Here is an 18,264-nt window from a genome sequence, read left to right on the forward strand (position 1 = left end):
AGCAGAAACGGATGGCCTTTGTAGAGTAAACTAGCTGAGCAGGTGCTGTTGCTCAATTGTTTACATGTTCCTCCTCCAACTCTGCAACTCTTTAATGATGTATACGATCAGCTGTCGGGGTGTATTGGAGTGTTAAAGAGTTGAAGATGAGGGTGGGGTTGAGAGTGTACGATGAGATCATCATCTCCCAGGGTTTTGGGGTTATGGCCAACATGTTCCAGCACATGCAGGGTGTGACGCTGATCCTTGGACCGATCATCTCCAGTAAGCTCCAGCTGATCTTGAAGTTAATATGTATTTATTTGAGGAGATATTCTGTGTTATTTTCGTGCTTTTCTTTTGACAGAATCGCTTTTAAGTCTAATGTGATTGGTGTATTTTGGTGCGTTTGTCAGAGGAATAAGAAATACAATTTGACATAGTAAGACCCCAAGTATAACCTCTGTGGCCCACATACAAGGAGTTGCCATAACAACTGACCCTGTAAATGTGGACGTGTGTGTGTGTGTGTGTGTGTGTGTGTGTGTGTGTGTGCTTGCAAGCTAATGGAAGAAGACCCCTAGGGGAAGGGTGGTAAAGGCTTCTTGCCCACCCAAACCACCTGACACACACCCTGCTGAGGGCCATCAAGTCCCATTATCTTCATATTTAGTGTAGATTTAAAAAAAATATATAAAGTGACACCTAAATCTGGAGTATTGCATTTTTGTTATTGTTGTTTATTAAATTTGAACTAGCCTTTACCGAATATAAAACCTTTTATGTTGCTCGTGCCTCTTTAAACAGCTCACCTTATTGGATACTTAAGTACCCATCTATGTCTCTGCATGATGTCATTCATTGATTTTGCAGCTCAGCCGTGGCCACTAATCTTCCGGAGTGATGCCTTTGTCGATGCAGTCATCAGGATTAATGATCAAATCTGTGAGACTGTGATGTGTAGTGTCTGATTGCAGCTTACTTTTCAGTGGGGGTAAAATACTTTAAGATACTTTAAATGGTTAGATGTTGTATCTCATGTTTGAATACACAGAAGTACAGTGCAATATACTAGCCATTTTGTCAGTTTGGTCCTATTGTGTTCTTCTTTCAATCATGCTTTCATCTCTCACTCTTTTTTGTTCCCTTAGCATCATTTTCCTGCGTTTTAAGATGTTACAGACACAAACATTTCATTTCTGGTTATTTGTTATTAGTCACTGTGACATTGTGACTTACCACTAATCCAATAATCTCTCCCAAACAACAGTTTGAATCTTGTTCTGGTTTTAAGCTTAACGTGTGGTTCCCCTTCTCAGAAATGGAAGTCTGTCTGGTTTGTATAGAGTCTGGCATTGCTGAAGAGGAGATCTGATTAACTGTGTGGCTTTGTGTTCTCTCTACAGGGCTGGCATTGATGATGTGGAGACAGATGTGGTGGAGATTGAGGCAAAGCTCGACAAGGTATGAACCATGTTATTTCTGTAGCTCATTAATATATCAAATTTGAGCGATAGACTGCATGCATATGTTACTTTTAACTGGTGTTAAATTGTGATTCTTCCGTCATGTTTCTGGTTCAACTTGTGTAGCATGTAGATGTTACAGTATATTGCACGTTGTTATAACTCTAAAAGAGGGACGTTCTGAATTTGATTCACATTGTTTGAATGAAAAATGCCACCACATGTTAGATGTTAACATCTTTAAACAGTACTTTATTTAGACACTGTAAAACTGATCAGAGAGCCCTGTGTATCTCTGTCTGTCTGTCTCTGTTTCTCTCTGTAATTGTGTTTCTCTTTTTATTTTTGTATCTGTCTGTCTCTCTCTAACCCTCTTATCTAAATTTCAAGGCTATTTAAACCAGGAAACACTGCAGACATGAGTTATTGTATTTAATAGGTTCATGCACTGTGAGATAACGCACACACACGTTGGTGCTAGTGCAGAGTTCACTAAGCAAACACAAATTGATGTCACAGAGGCCGTTTTATATTCTGTAGTATGAAAGCCTCACACACAGCAGTCCTCCGTTATCTGAGCTTGTTTGGTCAAAGACATCGCAGAGAAATGCTACATGCAGCACAACAACAGCTTATCATAAGTTATTAGTGTTTGTAAGATATGGAAATGAAGCAATTTAGACTCATTTAACACCTACCACCATGGAGACACCATAGGTTTTGGTTACTCTGCATTGCATTGTATCTGGATTATTTACACAAGCCACCATAACGACCAAAAAGAGCGTCTTATTTAGTGAAATATATATTACATATTCACATTCATGTAACTTTTCATAGCGCTAGCAGTCTGTCAAAGCAGCACAGTGGGCGGTAAAAGGTAAAAGACATGATACGGATTTGACTATCAAAAATAATAGTCAAATTAGTTAATGGCAAACTAGACAATGAGAATGAATTTGCATCATTGTCAAATCTTATTACTCATGGCTCTAAGTATGTAAGACCAGCTAATATTGATGGCTAACTGCCTCCAGGGAGTCTATGAGCTGAGATAATGCCTCTTTAGATAAACTAATAGACTTGTAAGTCAGAGAGCATTTAGAGGATGAGATAGTGTTAATGTAGTTAAGTGGTGACCGTACCTTCTTTGATTCAGTTTGTTTTGTAGTTGTTGTTTTTTTTACTCTTGCACTCTTTACTTGTGTTCAAAACAATCTGCTTCTTCACATCAATAACATGTTCAAATTAAGGTCACTGAAAAGCGTGCAGTCCATCTTGTGCAGCTAGTAGATAATAAAAACAGATTCAAGTGCTTTGTAAAGTTATGAAGTGACATTTTCTTGAAATTGCAGTCTATCTCAGGTTTATCAATAGGTCCACATTTTTACAACCTCATCTCTTAAATTAGCGAACCCACAGGCGACACTTTGACATTTCAAACAAATGCCCATGCCTCCCACCGCATCACACGTAAGAACACACACACATGCACACACATCCACAGATTATTTCTGCCCCCAACAGGTCAGGACCCTCCACTGAACTCTGAACTCCATTTGAACACCATTGAAAGATGGCCAGGGTCGGGAGGTGGGAGTGGGGGGGTCTTTCCATCAGGGTGATTTGTTCTGTTCAGCAGGGGTCCTCACACTGCTCTGTTAGGATGCTCTGAAGCTGCCTGAGGATGTTCTGACAGCAATGAAGGCTCTTAGAGGAGAACATTTATGAGACTGATAACAGCCGAACCTGCCTGCAGTGATGTTGACCGGTTGACAAGTGTGAAAACATTCAATGCTGCATTGTGCATTGTAATGGTTTCAATGCCTGCTAGCTCGATGTTGCAGCTTACTAGTGTACTGGAATTAAGTATTTTACAGCATTTTGCTTGTCAATCCACAAACCACAACTAGCAAAACTGTTACTGTCACTACAGTACAGACAATTTGCCCAAAATTGAAAATGCCCATCCCACACCTCAATTACCAGCAGGACCTCTGCATTACACTGTAATTGTTTCGGTCAATTAACACGGCGAGGTCTGTCATGTGGTACCAGATGTGGCATTTTGTCTCCGAGTGGACCCCCGTGGTTCTTCCAGCCCATTAATCAACAAATCCTGACACACATATTGTGCCTCTAATGGCTGTGCTCAGACCCCGGGGGCTCAGTACAGCATATGATGAGATCAGATTCTCTCTTATCAGCCAATTTGTTGACAGATATGTTGTCAGAACAGCCTGTGAGCAGCAGCACGTACACGCACACATGTACACGTGAATGTAAACATATATACTGTATGATGCACTTCAGATTTACATCTATACATACAGAGTGTGCACAAATCAAACTCACACATTTTGCAGCTCATTTCAGCAATCGTCACATAAACAACACAACTGTTATTTTATTATAACACAACTGTTATTTATTATATTTCATGCTGTCACAGATTGTGCAGTTATCAATCCTCACGCTCTAGTTTCTCATTTGTGGCCTGTGCAGAGTAAAAAGTCTTACTGTCAGCCACCCAGAAAACCATGCTCACATAGCGACAACCTTGGGAACTCCTGCACCAAATTAGATAATTAAAGGTTTACTGCACTCTCTCTTCTGCACCCACCAAAAACACACATGTTCTGATTCTGTAATACAAACAGCTGCATCAGTGCGATGGTAATGACGGTGTACCAGTCTGTAGCTTATCATATTACCCATTAAGTGGGAAAGTGTAGCGGTGGCCAGTTCGTGTGGTGTTTTAAAAGAGTACATACCATCGCTGGGATCTGTCTGCACCTGGTAATATACATGTTTTAATATACATGTTATTTTACTGCCTAACTTCTCAATGTGAAATGTACACACTATTTAGCAGTTGCTCCCAAACCTTTTTATAACATGGCATCCCTTCATAGTGATTTTTAGTCACGGTAGCGCCATGACTCCAGGGATACCAAGGTCATTCTGTCGGTTGGTTGGTCCACCAATTTGGTCCAAAATAAAATATCTCAGTTATTAGATGGATTCCCTTGAAAGGTTGTAAAGACATTCATGGTCCCCAGAGGATGCCACTGACTTTGATCCCTTGACTTTTCCTCTTGTGCCATGATGAGGTTGACATTTGTGGTTTTAATTGAAATTTCTCAACAATAATTCAATGGATTGCCATGAGATTTGGCACATATATACATGGAGCACAGAAGATGAATCCTAATGACTTACGTGATCCACTGACTTTTCCTCCAGCACCACTATGAGGCTGACTATTATGTGAACTATTGGATGTTAATATTTGGTACACACATTCACGTTCCCCTCAGGATAAATTGACAAAAAACATGCACAGGAACACGCATGACATCGTGCATTGATTCTGTTTTTCATTTAGCTCTCTTAGCTGCTTTAATTATTGCGGCAATGGTGCATCAGAAAGCTTCTTCCTGCATGAGGCATTCTGGCATATTTAACATTTTTAATACAAAATGTAGGTAATGTAAATTTCGCCTTATTTTGCCCTCAAATCTTGCGGCACCCTTGGTTCGTCCTTAAGGCACCCCAGGATGCAGTGGCACCCACTCTGAGGACCACTCCTATACAGTACAGTGCTCTTAAAAATTAGCCCAATGGCAAATCCACGGGATACATTTCAGATATAATAAACAATGATAGTCTAATGTTTTTCCAAGATTTTTAATATACATACAATTTACCTGGCTCCTCTTTCTACAACAGAAATTACTTGGATATATTGGCATTATTACAGTATGGAATACAGATTTGAAAAATGATGGACAGGCTATTGATTGGAAGAGAATATGGAACAACATTTCTCTAACATCACGTAATTATAATCACCAACTGATACAGTGTAAAATGATACACAGACACTATCTGTCAACTAGGAAATGTTGTCAGTTGAGGATGATCCTGAGCCCAATATGCTTTCTGTGTAACCAAAAGACTATTGGTACATATGTACACATGATTTTTGAGTGTACTCCAGTTAAACATTTTTGGAGCCAAGTGATTGACATATCCGATATCACTGGGCCCCTGACCATCTCATTCATTTGCCTTTTTTAAATTTGCACTTCACTGTCAGAATGCTTAATAAATACTCATTTCTCATTCGGATACCAGACACTAGCTTCAGTAGTGCCTACACTGTCCTAGATACAGACATGAGGATTATTCTAAATTTGATTCTGCATGTGACTTAACAATTCTTTTAATCTTTGTTTGGATTACGTCATCACTGTAACTATTAATATCCTAGCATCGCATTCTGTAAAACGTGCGACTCTTTAAATAGATAGTGTTTTTGTTGAGTATTTAAAGTGATTTATTTTTATGTTTCACCTCTCTCTGCTAGCTGGTGAAGCTGTGCAGCGGGATGATCGAGGCCGGCAGGACCTATGTCAGCGCCAACAAGCTCTTTGTGAACGGCATCAAGGACCTGTCCCAGCAGTGCAAGAAGGAGGAGACGATATCGGTGAGCAGAAGTAGCACTGCCTTCAAAATTTTGCTCAAATTGGTACATCCGCTCAGGAATGTTTGAGGGTCAGCTTCTCAACAAATGACTGCTCATCTATCTTGGCTAGGACATTCCTGTGATTCCCCACATGAATAATAACCGCAGAGCAGAATAAACAGTATTGTCCCTTCGAAGAGTCATCCAGCTGTTTTAAACATGACAGATGTGACCACATGCAGACAGGAGATGTTTATGCTGACAGTTTACATGGCTGGAAGCTGAGAGATCTGAAACCTGCTTTTATGGTTTTCTTTTAGAAAAACATTTTGACTAGATTTCCTGTCAGTATGGGTGTCGTCCTGGTAGCTTTGGGGTTAAGCAGTAGAGACATAATTGTTTCACAGTCAGTAACTATTCAATGTTGAGCTTATTTTATACCAAGTACAGATCCAGATCATGTTTTGTGGACAGCATACACAGAGACAGTTTAGAAAAGTGTTTTGTAGGGATTTAATATTATTTATTATGTGAAAAAGAAGGTGATGTTCATATGGAAATCTGTGTGCTTACATTTTATATATATATGTGTGTGTGTGTGTGTGTTGTCAACATTGCAGGAATGCCTTGAAAAGTGTGGAGAAAGCCTCCAGGAGATCGTCAACTACCACATGGTAAGACACAGACACACACACACACACACACACAAGTTTTAGCCACAGGCGAGAGGTCGAGGTAGAGTGTTTTTCCGACACGCCCGGGTCCTCTTGGCATGTTAACGTCTTTCAGACATCCAGTCCCTCCTGTGTCCAGTATTACACAACACACACAGTCACACACACATACACACACACACACACGCAAACACACACAATTTAACTGTGACCTCACTCTGTGATGGTGAATCTGTCCACACAGGCCAGTCCACATGCATTTGTCTGATTCAAACCACATGCTTCACCAGATGTGTACGGCAACTATAATGCACAAACACGCACACACACATACAAAACACACACACACACACACACACTCATACGCAGGTTTTATTCATATGACTCTCTCCTCATGACTAAGTGTGATTTAAGAAATGTTCTTTTCTGAGAATCTACTACAGGTTTGAGAAGCCTAAAGGCAATTCTACATTTCAAGAGATATTATGACATTTTAAATATTTGGAAGTTGTACACATTTACGGTTGCATGCACAAGTGTCTTTCCCCACACTGAATTACAGTCATGACTAAGCAATGTGTGAAAGTGTGTGGTGTGTTCAGGTGTTTTCCATGTCTGTACATGATTGTATGTGTGTGTGAACAAAGTCAGCAAAAAGAAAGGTGAAATTGGGATTTGCAACGGTGAAGAGAAGGAAAGTGAGATGGAGAACAGAGGGTTATGGGAGGAAAGAAGGGGAGAAATGAAGTGAAAAACAGGCAGTTGCCGGGCACAACAGTCAAAAGTTTTCCCTTTCTAGATAAATGACTCATGAGTTCAACCATTTTTAGTAGCATTGCATCATTTTGGTCTCATAACAAATTGCCTTTGTTCGAAATTCTGCTTAAGTTTTGAAGTAAAAGCTTGTATGTTTGACATGAAGACTTAGATTATCAAAGATTTACAGGCAGATGAGGATATTTTATTTAGATTATATAGGACTTCAGTACTCATACTTGTATGTTTTCTAATAGAGACCCTCTCATATTAAAGCTGGTACTAGATACGCTGGTTGGGATCCTTGTTGTTTTTTTGTTTTTTTTGTTTTTTTAAATTAAAACTGATTTTTAAAGTTGTACGGCTGCGTCCCGTCTCTCTGCTGGACTGTGATTTCTACGGGTTGTTGTGCTGTGGGTGTAGAAGAGAAGCTTATCAGCAACTCTTATCTTCCCCTTTTCACCTCTATGTTGTGCTTTGACCTTGTCAGAGACGCTTATTTTCCCCTTTTTGCTTTTACAATTGCACTTCCCCGGCTTCATTCATTCTGACCTGCTATATTATCTAAATGTTTCATTTATGTGCTACATAATTTTTTTCTTATTGCCCGTTACACTCTAAGCCTTAGATGGGGGTTCCTGTTTTAGCGATGGCTTCCTATGTTTATTTTGTAGGGTTTTTTGAGGGGGGAAGTACATACATTTCACTAAACAAATATGTAGTACTTTGATATACAGCACAAATGAACTTGACTTAAGTAGCTGAAGGGCGTTCAAATATTGTTCTAAAGACGTACCAGTTGGTTAAATAGAGCAGTAAGACACAAGCACAACACTGACTACAATAAAAAATGTTGATCCTCCCATACTCCTCACTGATTTGTCTTGCTCTTTTTCCATATTTTTAATTAATCCCCCCCACTTCACTGACTCTGTTTCACTCCGCTAAGGTCAAGCTTGTTTAACTTGTTTAACTCTGAATCCCTTTTTAAATCAAATCAAAGTGCTGCACACTAGATGGGATCCATCAGCTGCATCAGTCCAGTGGACTCTTCTCCTCTCTTTTCCTCTATAGCTGTCTTTGCCTTTCTTCCCTTTACATGTACCGACATGTAAGATTTCTGTTGAGTTAGCTTTCAGCCTTATAGGCCACACTATCTGTGTTGCTGTTTTTATCACCACCTGTTTCTTTTCCTCTGCCCCTCCACCACCTCTACTTCCATCCTCCTTGTTACCTCTCATCAGACACAAAGGAAGCCATTCAAACAGGAAAATGAATCTCCCAATGAATCTCATGATAAGCAAATGTGTGTACTTGCAATATAATTCCTACCCTTAATCTTAACAGATTGAGAATGATATCATAGTGGATTTGAACAGATTTCTGTGAGATAGTAATGCGCTCAATTAACTTTAGGGCAACTTTCTCTGCTGTGGAGGAATTTTTACCTGCAAAATCAGCATGTGGGTTTGCTTCTCTGTAGTTTTATGTGCAGAAGAGATACAGGTGAGGTGGCTGATGGGATGTCTACAGTAGCATCGAGGATCTTTAGAAGCTGAGATCTTTGGAGACAAGAGTGCTGGGGAGTGTAGACATTCTATAGGATGGGTTGGGTCATACCCAGGGCACCATAATCCAGAGCAGGTTTGGACGGAACATTTGGATTAGTTTACATGTGGGTCCAAAGTCTATCTGAAGGAACTGATTTAGATTTTTTTTCTGGGATGTGTCCATCAGTGTTGGTCCTTTTTCATAACTGTTATCACAGAAGAAAATCCTCTGGGTGGTGAGAAATGTGTTTTGAAAATACTTACAAATAAATAAAAGTGCAATACTCTGTTGAAAGTACTGCTCCATTTAAACCCAAGTAAATATTTATTCATCATTTATATCAATATCATCAATATTTCATTTATTATTGGGAACTTTATTCTGTATATATGTTGAATTGTACATTGACAAATAGGCATTTTTGGATGTTCACTTAACCTGCTGACAAAAAGAATTTCAGGTCATGCTAGCTAATTAATTAGTTGACAGTGTACCAATTCGGGCCATGGGTCTTTACAGTAAACATCCTAGTTTAGAAACCATGAAGTGGGATATTTTTGTCAGAGGTTGACATGAGTAGTCAAAGATAGAGAAAGTGGATCTTTACTGATATAACCACAGGGGTTGCATGAGTTGTGAACAGTTCAATTTGAACTATATTATAATTTTTGTCTCCTTACATTAAGAATATATTGCACAGCAAAAAAAATAGATAGGATTTGTAGAAAGGGACTGCAGGTGTACAGACATGTTTAAAGGAGTTACAGTATCTGATGCCTGGCAATATTCCCACAATGGGTACAGTCTAGATTTGTGAAAACTGCACTGCCATCTAAAGCAAGAAACCAGAGAACCAGCCTGTGAAGTCATCAGGCTCTGCAGGAACGTCAATGATTGTCCTCACAAAGGACAGTCATTGACATAATGCATTCCCTAGCCCCTTACCCTAACCTTAACCATCACAACTAAATGCCTGACCCTAACCCTTAACCCCTTTGAAGTTGTGAGGACCGGCCAAAATGTCCTCACTCTGTAGGTAAAAAACGTGTTTCAGTCCTCACTATGTAGCAAGTACACACACAGAGACACACAGAGACAGAGAGACAGAGAGAGAGAGAGAGAGAGAGACTAAGCCTGTAATCCTCAATGTGTATGTTTACTAACTAGTAATTGCTATAGAAAGTTTAATCCACAGGCTGCCATCAGTGATTGTTGTATACATTGTTTGTATGTGTGTGTGGCTATGAAACAATCACAATCTAATCCCAAGTGCTCATTGTGTGTGTGTTTTGCGCAGGTATTGAGGCATTCTCTGAGGTATTCTCGTTGGATAATTCAGCGAGAAATACACATTTCCTTAATAAAGATGGATGGTCTGTTCAGCAGCAGCCATTCTGTGTTCATTATATTTGGAGTGTGGTCAGAAATCTAGAAATGGAAGAGAAATCCTTGTCTAGGTGGAGAGAAGATTTTCTCACCATGCACAAGACATGGAGGGAAAAAACATAAAGAAGATGTGAGAGAGAGAGAGAGAGAGAGAGAGAGAGAGAGAGAGAGAAGTGGGAATCGAACAGTTAACAGGAAGAGGAATCTGGGATCCTGTAAGGCTAAAAATCTGTTGAGGCAGCAGCTGAGTGAGAGCACATGTGTGTATGTCCTCATCTCTCTTTCTTTTCCCCTCCTCTGCCTGTGGCATTATCTGTGACCATGATAATGTGGAAGGGGTTCATATTGCCATCTTGTGGTGACATGTAGCAACTACAGATTTGCAGATGTGATCCAGTCATCACAGTTACAACCAACTCTTGCTGTGCCCTGTAGCTCATATGATAATATTAAATGCTCATGTTTCACTCCTCTGTCACCTTCTCTGTGCACAGATTTTGTTTGACCAGGCTCAGCGGTCCATCAAGCAGCAGCTTCACACCTTCATTAAAGAGTGAGTATCTCATAGTAATTAAGCAGGTTCCTCCTGCTGTTATAAAGAAAGATGTAACGCATGTTCAGGCTTATACATAATGAGCAAAGACTGGTGCAGTGATGAAAATGGACATCTTAGGGTGGTAAGTGACCCCTACTACAGACAGGTGACGTGTCAAGTGCATTTAAGCAATATATTAAACCACCGCATCAAGGCTGTAAGATATAAATGCCTAAAATGTAAATGTTCACATAATTTGTTGCAAGCAAACAGCTGATGTGTCTTTACTCATATGTAATCTCCACATTTAGAAAAGAAAAGAATAGTTAGTCTCCTAATTGTTAATTCTACACTTTTGTAACCATGTGCAGAAAATATCCAGTAATGACACGAATCCCGCATTTCAAACTAAGCGATCTACATGCTCTTGTGATTTTGAATAGATGGACATGAATTAAGCTCTGTCTCTATTTTACTACACCTACTTCAGGGATGTGCGTAAGTTCAAAGACACCAAGAAGCAGTTTGACCGGGTGCGTGAGGACATGGAGCTGGCCCAGGTGAAGAACGCCCAGGCACCCAGGAACAAGGTGCATGAGGCTGAAGAGGCCACACAGGCCCTCGTCCTCAGCCGCAAAGCCTTCAGGCACCTGGCCCTAGACTACGTGCTACAGGTGACACACACACACATCACTTCAGAGGACATTGCATTGACTTACATTAATTTCCTGGAGACTCACCCTAACCTTCCACCAAGGTCCTGCAATGTGACTGTGTAAATAGATTTATGTCCCCCGGTAATACAAGGCTACACACACGTACACACTCCAAATTATATTACCAGTGTTGTCCATTAGGTGGCGCTGACACTCAACAGCTGCTGAGCCCAGATAGACACAAAACTCTCAATACTCCTAGAGAGAGAGAGAGAGAGAGAGAGAGAGAGAGAGAGAGAGAGAGAGAGAGAGAGAGAGAGAGAGAGAGAGAGAGAGAGAGAGAGAGAGAGAGAGAGAGAGAGAGAGAGAGAGAGAGAGAGAGAGAGAGAGAGAGAGAGAGAGAGAGAGAGAGAGAGACACTGTGGTTTTAAAAACAGACACTAAATCATATATAATCCTCATGTTAATCTCAATGCAGCCTAAAATCACCATTTTGCTTTTCTTCTTTGTTTTTGGCAGATTAATGTTCTTCAGGCCAAGAAGAAGTTTGAAATCCTGGATGCAGTGAGTAGCCCTGATATATCTCCACTAATTACATCTCATATCTCTTACTGTATGTGTTTTGAATGTGTGTGTCAAATGTGTATTATGTGGAGTCCCTGCGGTGTGTGTTTTGGGAGAAGGATTAGTAACACAGTTGTATTACAACCATCATTGTCTCCCTGCATCTCCTGCAGATGCTGTCCTTCATGCGTGCCCAGTACACTCTGTTCCAACAAGGCTTTAACATCTTGGATGAGATTGACCCCTATATGAAAAAACTGGCTGCGCAGGTAAGACGAAACTAACAAACCGAAATCAACACACAATGCCTGGCTCAAACAAAGAAATACATGTGCACACACGCACATATTCACACACACACACACACACACACACACACACACACACACACACACACACACACACACACACACACGCACTAGTTTTACTGCGCTGCTACTTTTGTTGCTGTATTTGCTCTGCACCCCCTTAAGAACAACAGCTCTTTTTTTTTAATACATAAACTGGAATAATGAAACTGTTGTGCTGTCTGGTTCTCCTCTTCATTTTCATAGTTTTTTTAACTTAACCAGATACTGGAGTCTTGTCTGCAGTATTTGATTTTTTTTATTTTCATTCATTCAACAAAATGTGACTTTATATTGAAGTTATATTCTAGATTTTGGCCGTTTGTAGAGGTTTGTTTACTCAGATTAAAATACACTATCAATCCAAACAACGTGTCCCTGAAATCAAAAATTTTTTACCATTAACTGTATTGTAAAAAATCTTTTACCTTTAGCATAAGGTTAAGTGTTAACCCTTATATCGCCTCTGATGGGTGGCAAAATGTATCCATCCTATGGATTCTCCCCATCTCTCTGGTCATTTAGAGACATTTAGGCCTTGTACATACATAAATACAGTAGATACATTTATTATTTGTTGACTATAAAAAAGTAGTTATAAGGTAACACTAAAGAAAATGTCACAGCTACTGGGCTGATAAACAGTTTAAACACATACAGCAATTATAAGTAAACGTATCAGTGTGTACATCTTTGTGTGCATAGTTTTCTGTCTGTCTGTATCGTTGTCATTCTGTTAATCTGCTCACAGTTTAGCTCCCCTGTCTCACTGACTCTGCTGTCGTTTGCTCTGTGCAGCTGGATCAGCTGGTCATCGACTCGGCCATGGAGAAGAGGGAGCTGGAGCACAAACACGCCCTCATCCAGCAGAGAGTGAGACAGCAACACAAATCTTCCCGCCCTCGCTGCCTAAACGCTTCACCTCTCTCCTCGACCCCTTTCTTCCCCTGTCACCTACATGCAGCGTTTATAAAACTGAATCACTTCCTAGGACTTTTGATATGCTGCAAAATCAGATCCAAATACTTCTCTACTAGTTAAGAAACTAGATGAAAAATTTCTGAGAAATGTCCCCTCAGCACTTAATATATACTGATGTGGGGATGATACATTATTTTATTTTACATTGATGTCATTATGTTGTTTTGCTTAACCAAAGTGCCAAATTAGAACAAGTAATCAGTTTGTGAAACCTTTAGACAAGAATGCTTTGAGTTTTTCTTCTGCGTTTATTCTTTTCAAAATCAGGTGAATGTAGAGCCTTTGAAGACTGTGGCCATGATTAAAGGTTACACATATAAACTTGATTCACTTGAATCATAGGTTATTTCTTTTTAATAGCCACTGCATATCTCTGTTTTTTGTCAAATGCAGATTTTCCTGTATTTGCTTTTTTCATGGGAAATTAAATGACAGTAAAATGCTGCTGAACTAGATTCTTCTCCAGACAAAAAAAATAGTCATATCAGTTTTTTTCAGTCTCGCTTAGCGTGAAGGGTTCCTCCTAATTCAGTCGAGAAAGCTCATTGAAAAGACTGAGCTCTTCTCTGTCCGTCTGTCTATAATCTTAAAATGATCACAACAAAAAACTTATCTTATGTGATCACCAAATACCTTTAGCTTTGAATTAGTTTTTCAGGCTCAAAGTAAGAGTTTCTAGTAGGAGAGCAGGTCCCAAAGACAGTTTGACATGTTTATTTTATGGATCTCTCAGCTGTTTCTGACCCTGCACAACAGTCACGCTCATGCACAGATGCACAAAATTCATCCATCTGTTACCTGAGGAGATGCCACAAACATGGCTGTTTTCTGCCCTTCCCTCTGAAAGACGTAGTTGCCAAGTGCTGGCATCCCTCCAGACATGGCACACAGCTTTGTGCCCGACCTAATGACCTTTCAGCAATCTTATCTTTTAATCTGAAAGCCTAGCACAGAGTGATGCTACTTTTTAATTATTCTATACTTAAACAAAAATGTGAACACGCTTCACGTCTAAGGTGCAGTAGCTAAAAAGACCTTAACTAAGAGATAAAGCTATTAAACAGCTATTTCCTGGAAGCCCTGTGTAATTCAGGAGCACTCTGAATTAGCAAGCTAATTACTACTTATGTGAAAAGACCTTCTGGACACGCTAACATTGACCTGGACATGATGTCTCACATTTACATTTTTGGCTTCATGTAGTGAAATTCAGTTAGCTGGTATTAACACTTGTATCTCTCTTTCTCTCTCCTCTCCTGGTCTCTCTCCTCGCCCGACCATGTTCTTCCTCCAGACTCTGATGCAGGTGAGTTCACTTGTATCTGAACCCTTAAACCCATGACCTGCACATTACATGCCAAATATGACAACCTTTTTGTGCGAACTTTGTGTAATGTTCCAGGAGAAACACAGCAGTGTTTTAGGACTTCTGGCTCCATGTTGTTTACCTGGCCTGCATTGACAGTGATATTGGATTTCTTTTAAGAGGATTGGATTTTCAGATTGTTGTCCTGTGTTTTCATCAAACTCCAGCTTCAACTTGCACATATAGTAATACCTTGTAAAATGTGAACCAGCAGATATGGGGGCGGAGTGGGGGGTTCAGAGGTTTAGGAACTTGAGAATGAGTAAGTGATGTGTATGGAGAGCAGTTTTACGGTCATCACATGCTGGCTCCTGTTGCAGGAATCAATAGGCTGTGTGTTTGTGTGTGTAGAGTGATCCCTTCATCTTTTAAAGTGTGTGTGTGTGTGTGTGTGGGGGGGGGGGTCTTTTCTCCAGCGGAACTAATTGTACAAAGCCTGTCAGCTTGTTTTTGTCTCTCATTTGATGTTGTCATCATTGGTCTCTTGTTCTAGATCGCTCTGCTCTGCCTTTCCTCTCTTTTCTTTTCTCCATCTCTCGCATGCACTCATGCATGGAGGCAACCACACTTGTAAATATATTCTCTTTGAAGAATACAGCTCTCCCGAATATCCTCCTGCTATAGAGGATTAGTCTACATGTCAGCAAGCCAGTTAAGAAGATATAATTGTCAAAGTAGAAGCTTAAAAATACTTTCCTCGCTATGTCTTTTTTTTGTGTGCTCAAGCAGTATTTTCCATTTTTATCTTGTTTTGTTCTTTTTGAAGTTGAATCGATTAGAGATGTTCTTTATCGTATTTTAAATTGCAGTATTCTTGTGTCCTTCCTTCCCCCTTTCCTCTTCTTTTTTTCTAAATGTTTAAATCCCCTTCTGTCTCTCCAACAAACACATCTGCATTGCTATTTATTACATCTCATTGAGATGTTTTACTGTAACATGTCACATTTATGTGCACTTCCTGAAGTACATAGCCACACCTTACTCCTATAATACTATATATTAGATGTTGAAATATTTCAGACTAACCATAATGACCCAGATATCTATTACATTTTATTTTGAGTTGTCAAATACTGACAATCCTTGTTTCAGTCAGATTAAGAATGGCAATGTTTTTTTAATCCAATGAAGTAAGCATATAGAAGCTGTAGTAAGATGAAATGAGCGCAGCTGGCTCTGGTCTCTGATGTTGTCCAGCTCTGGTGCCAGAGAGGTCGATATGTCACTAGAGACTTGAGAGATCTGACTGTGCATGATGCCAGCCTCCACCCACCTCGTCCTCCGTCCACTGCGAGCTCCAGCCAAAGTCAACAGATGGCACAGTAGTTAGTTGAATGTGAGTGCCAGAGAAAGACAAAATAGCAGAGGACGAATAAAGAGAGGAGACAGATAAAGAAGGAGGAGATCAGTTTAAGATCACCAGACAGGTACTGAGTATGAAAGAGAAAGAAACTTTGTATCCCTGTTCAGTTTAACATTTGTGATTTTCTAAAAGGACCTGAGCAGAATGAAGCCACTGAATGGAGATTTTGATTAATAGCAAGCTTGCTTGCGACTTAAATGAGCTTTGTTTTACAGTGTTTTTTAAACATTTTTATTTATGAATTAAAAACTCTATCCCATAAAATCACTTTAGCTTCTTTCACAGCATCTTTTTAATGCATTTTGCAGATGGTTGTTGTTACAATATCACAGTTTAAAATGTAGGTAAAACATAGTCTTTGTCTTTTGACATTACAAACTACACTGACTAAACAGTGGGCCTATGAGAAAAAGCAGTTTCCACAGAGAGTCATTAGCATGGTGATCGTGTGAATCGGTAGAAAGATGTTCTTCTGGCTCCTACCATCTTACTTTATAATTGCATCTGTGAAAAAACGTTTGACAAAAATGCCTGAAGAAATAAAAAGAAGAGGCTGGCAGAGTCAAAAGATTCAGATTTTCTTTCTTTTCTTTTTTAAAACTGCCCCTGCTATATGCAAATGTGGTGGTGCAGGAAGCAAAGCCATGAGACAGCTGAGTGTGTGAATTATAGATGGTATACATCCTTTATTAATAGGCCATAAGATAATAAGATAGCTTCATCATGAATGTAGTTTAGGCTAAATTGGACGTCACTTTGGGCAAGTTATTTTTCAGTGGGAGGAAGATGGATGAAGAGGTACATGGGTGAAAAAATGTGAACAATGAAAAATTGACATTCATGACATTCTCACGCGCATGAAGACAAAAACAATGATCTTCTCAGCAGTGAGACATTATTTTAATCATTGCATCTCCGTACTTTCACAATCTTTCACTTCTCTTCCTCTTCTCTTTCTGTTGCTCCCCCTTCCCCTTCTTTATATCTCCCTCTCTCCGTCCACAGATCACACGCTCCCTCTTTCTCCTCTCTCTATTCTTTCACAGCAGTCCTTCATGTTTTTGGTTTTATAAACCAAACCATGTGTTTATACATTACAATGCAGACTACATTTTATCACTTTGTGTCAGTTCAAACGATAACCTTAATCTGCTTATTCACAGTAACCGGCTTATAGTGTGCATGTACACATACTGTATATGTGTTTGTAACCTATACAGTATTGTAGCCCACCAGAATCAGGGCTTTAAATGAAATTCAAATCCTCAGTTTGATTCAAGCTTTCTGTCTTTCTTGGTTTCTCCCCACATTTCCTGTCTGTCTCTACTGTCAAACTATGGCATAGAGTCAAAAAAGGCCAAATAAACTCTAATAAAGAAAAACATGGCAACTGTTCCCAAACTGTACCCCAGACAGAAGCAGTAATTTAGCACCTATATAAAACATGCAATTCAGTGCAGTACAGAGGTGTTGATTAAACACTATATTAGGAGGCTGTATTGAGCCAGTGTTGTTATTGAACAGGTGTGCCTGGTATGTTGTGCAAGTGGTGGTGGTGGTCTAACAGACATGTACCTTTTTATAATACTACAAATAATCATGAGTAGGCTTGAAAATGACCATATCATTGAATCAACATCTCTGACACAGTCTGGCAGGTATTTTGACTTGTACAAGAATGATCAATTCTGCAATATAAATGTATTTTCTGGGCCCCTGGTTTTGATATGCCTGATTCTTCAGCCGCCTGCGCCCATGGATGCTGGTTGATTTAAGGTGGGAAGAGGGGGCTCCGGGCTGGTGTTTGGGGAGCAATAATGTCAGCTTGATTAAGCAGGGATAGTGTTCAGAGCCGCAGACAGATGGAAAGCTGACTCCTCCAAAACTGTGGATGAAACCTCGGGCTTCAGAATAGCTAGAGGGGAGCCTTAAATCGCGGCGTGGGGCGGGGAGGAGGCACATGCGGGACCCCGCTGTAAAATGAAATGTTTGATCTACTGCAGCCGAGACGGGGTCAGCGGGGCACGAGGACTCCGTGACAGCTGTATGATAATGAGCGCTCGAGCCAGATCCACGCGGCCGGGCCAGTCGGCAGGGGGCGTTGAGTGAAGGAACGCCACGAGCGCGCTGCGGTTGGCTGCGACAGTCTCTCATCTGGACTCGCGTGTG

General features: G+C 40.1%; 1 protein-coding gene across 7 annotated transcripts in view; it reads left to right on the forward strand.

The window, feature by feature from the left end:
• Positions 1 to 18,264, forward strand: part of acap3b (ArfGAP with coiled-coil, ankyrin repeat and PH domains 3b) — a 56,436-nt gene that overhangs the window by 24,932 nt on the left and 13,240 nt on the right. For 6 of the 7 annotated variants that reach the window (XM_044180267.1, XM_044180252.1, XM_044180260.1 and 3 more), the window contains 9 exons: positions 1,386 to 1,443; positions 5,818 to 5,937; positions 6,537 to 6,590; positions 10,778 to 10,836; positions 11,309 to 11,492; positions 11,994 to 12,038; positions 12,212 to 12,307; positions 13,184 to 13,258; positions 14,661 to 14,672. In XM_044180267.1, coding sequence (XP_044036202.1) covers positions 1,386 to 1,443; positions 5,818 to 5,937; positions 6,537 to 6,590; positions 10,778 to 10,836; positions 11,309 to 11,492; positions 11,994 to 12,038; positions 12,212 to 12,307; positions 13,184 to 13,258; positions 14,661 to 14,672 — 703 coding nt within the window. The remainder of the gene's footprint in view (positions 1 to 1,385; positions 1,444 to 5,817; positions 5,938 to 6,536; positions 6,591 to 10,777; positions 10,837 to 11,308; positions 11,493 to 11,993; positions 12,039 to 12,211; positions 12,308 to 13,183; positions 13,259 to 14,660; positions 14,673 to 18,264) is intronic. The other variant, XM_044180244.1, reaches the window with a different exon arrangement.

Source organism: Siniperca chuatsi, linkage group LG2 (assembly GCF_020085105.1).
Source record: "Siniperca chuatsi isolate FFG_IHB_CAS linkage group LG2, ASM2008510v1, whole genome shotgun sequence".
Taxonomy (NCBI): Eukaryota; Metazoa; Chordata; class Actinopteri; order Centrarchiformes; family Sinipercidae; genus Siniperca; species Siniperca chuatsi.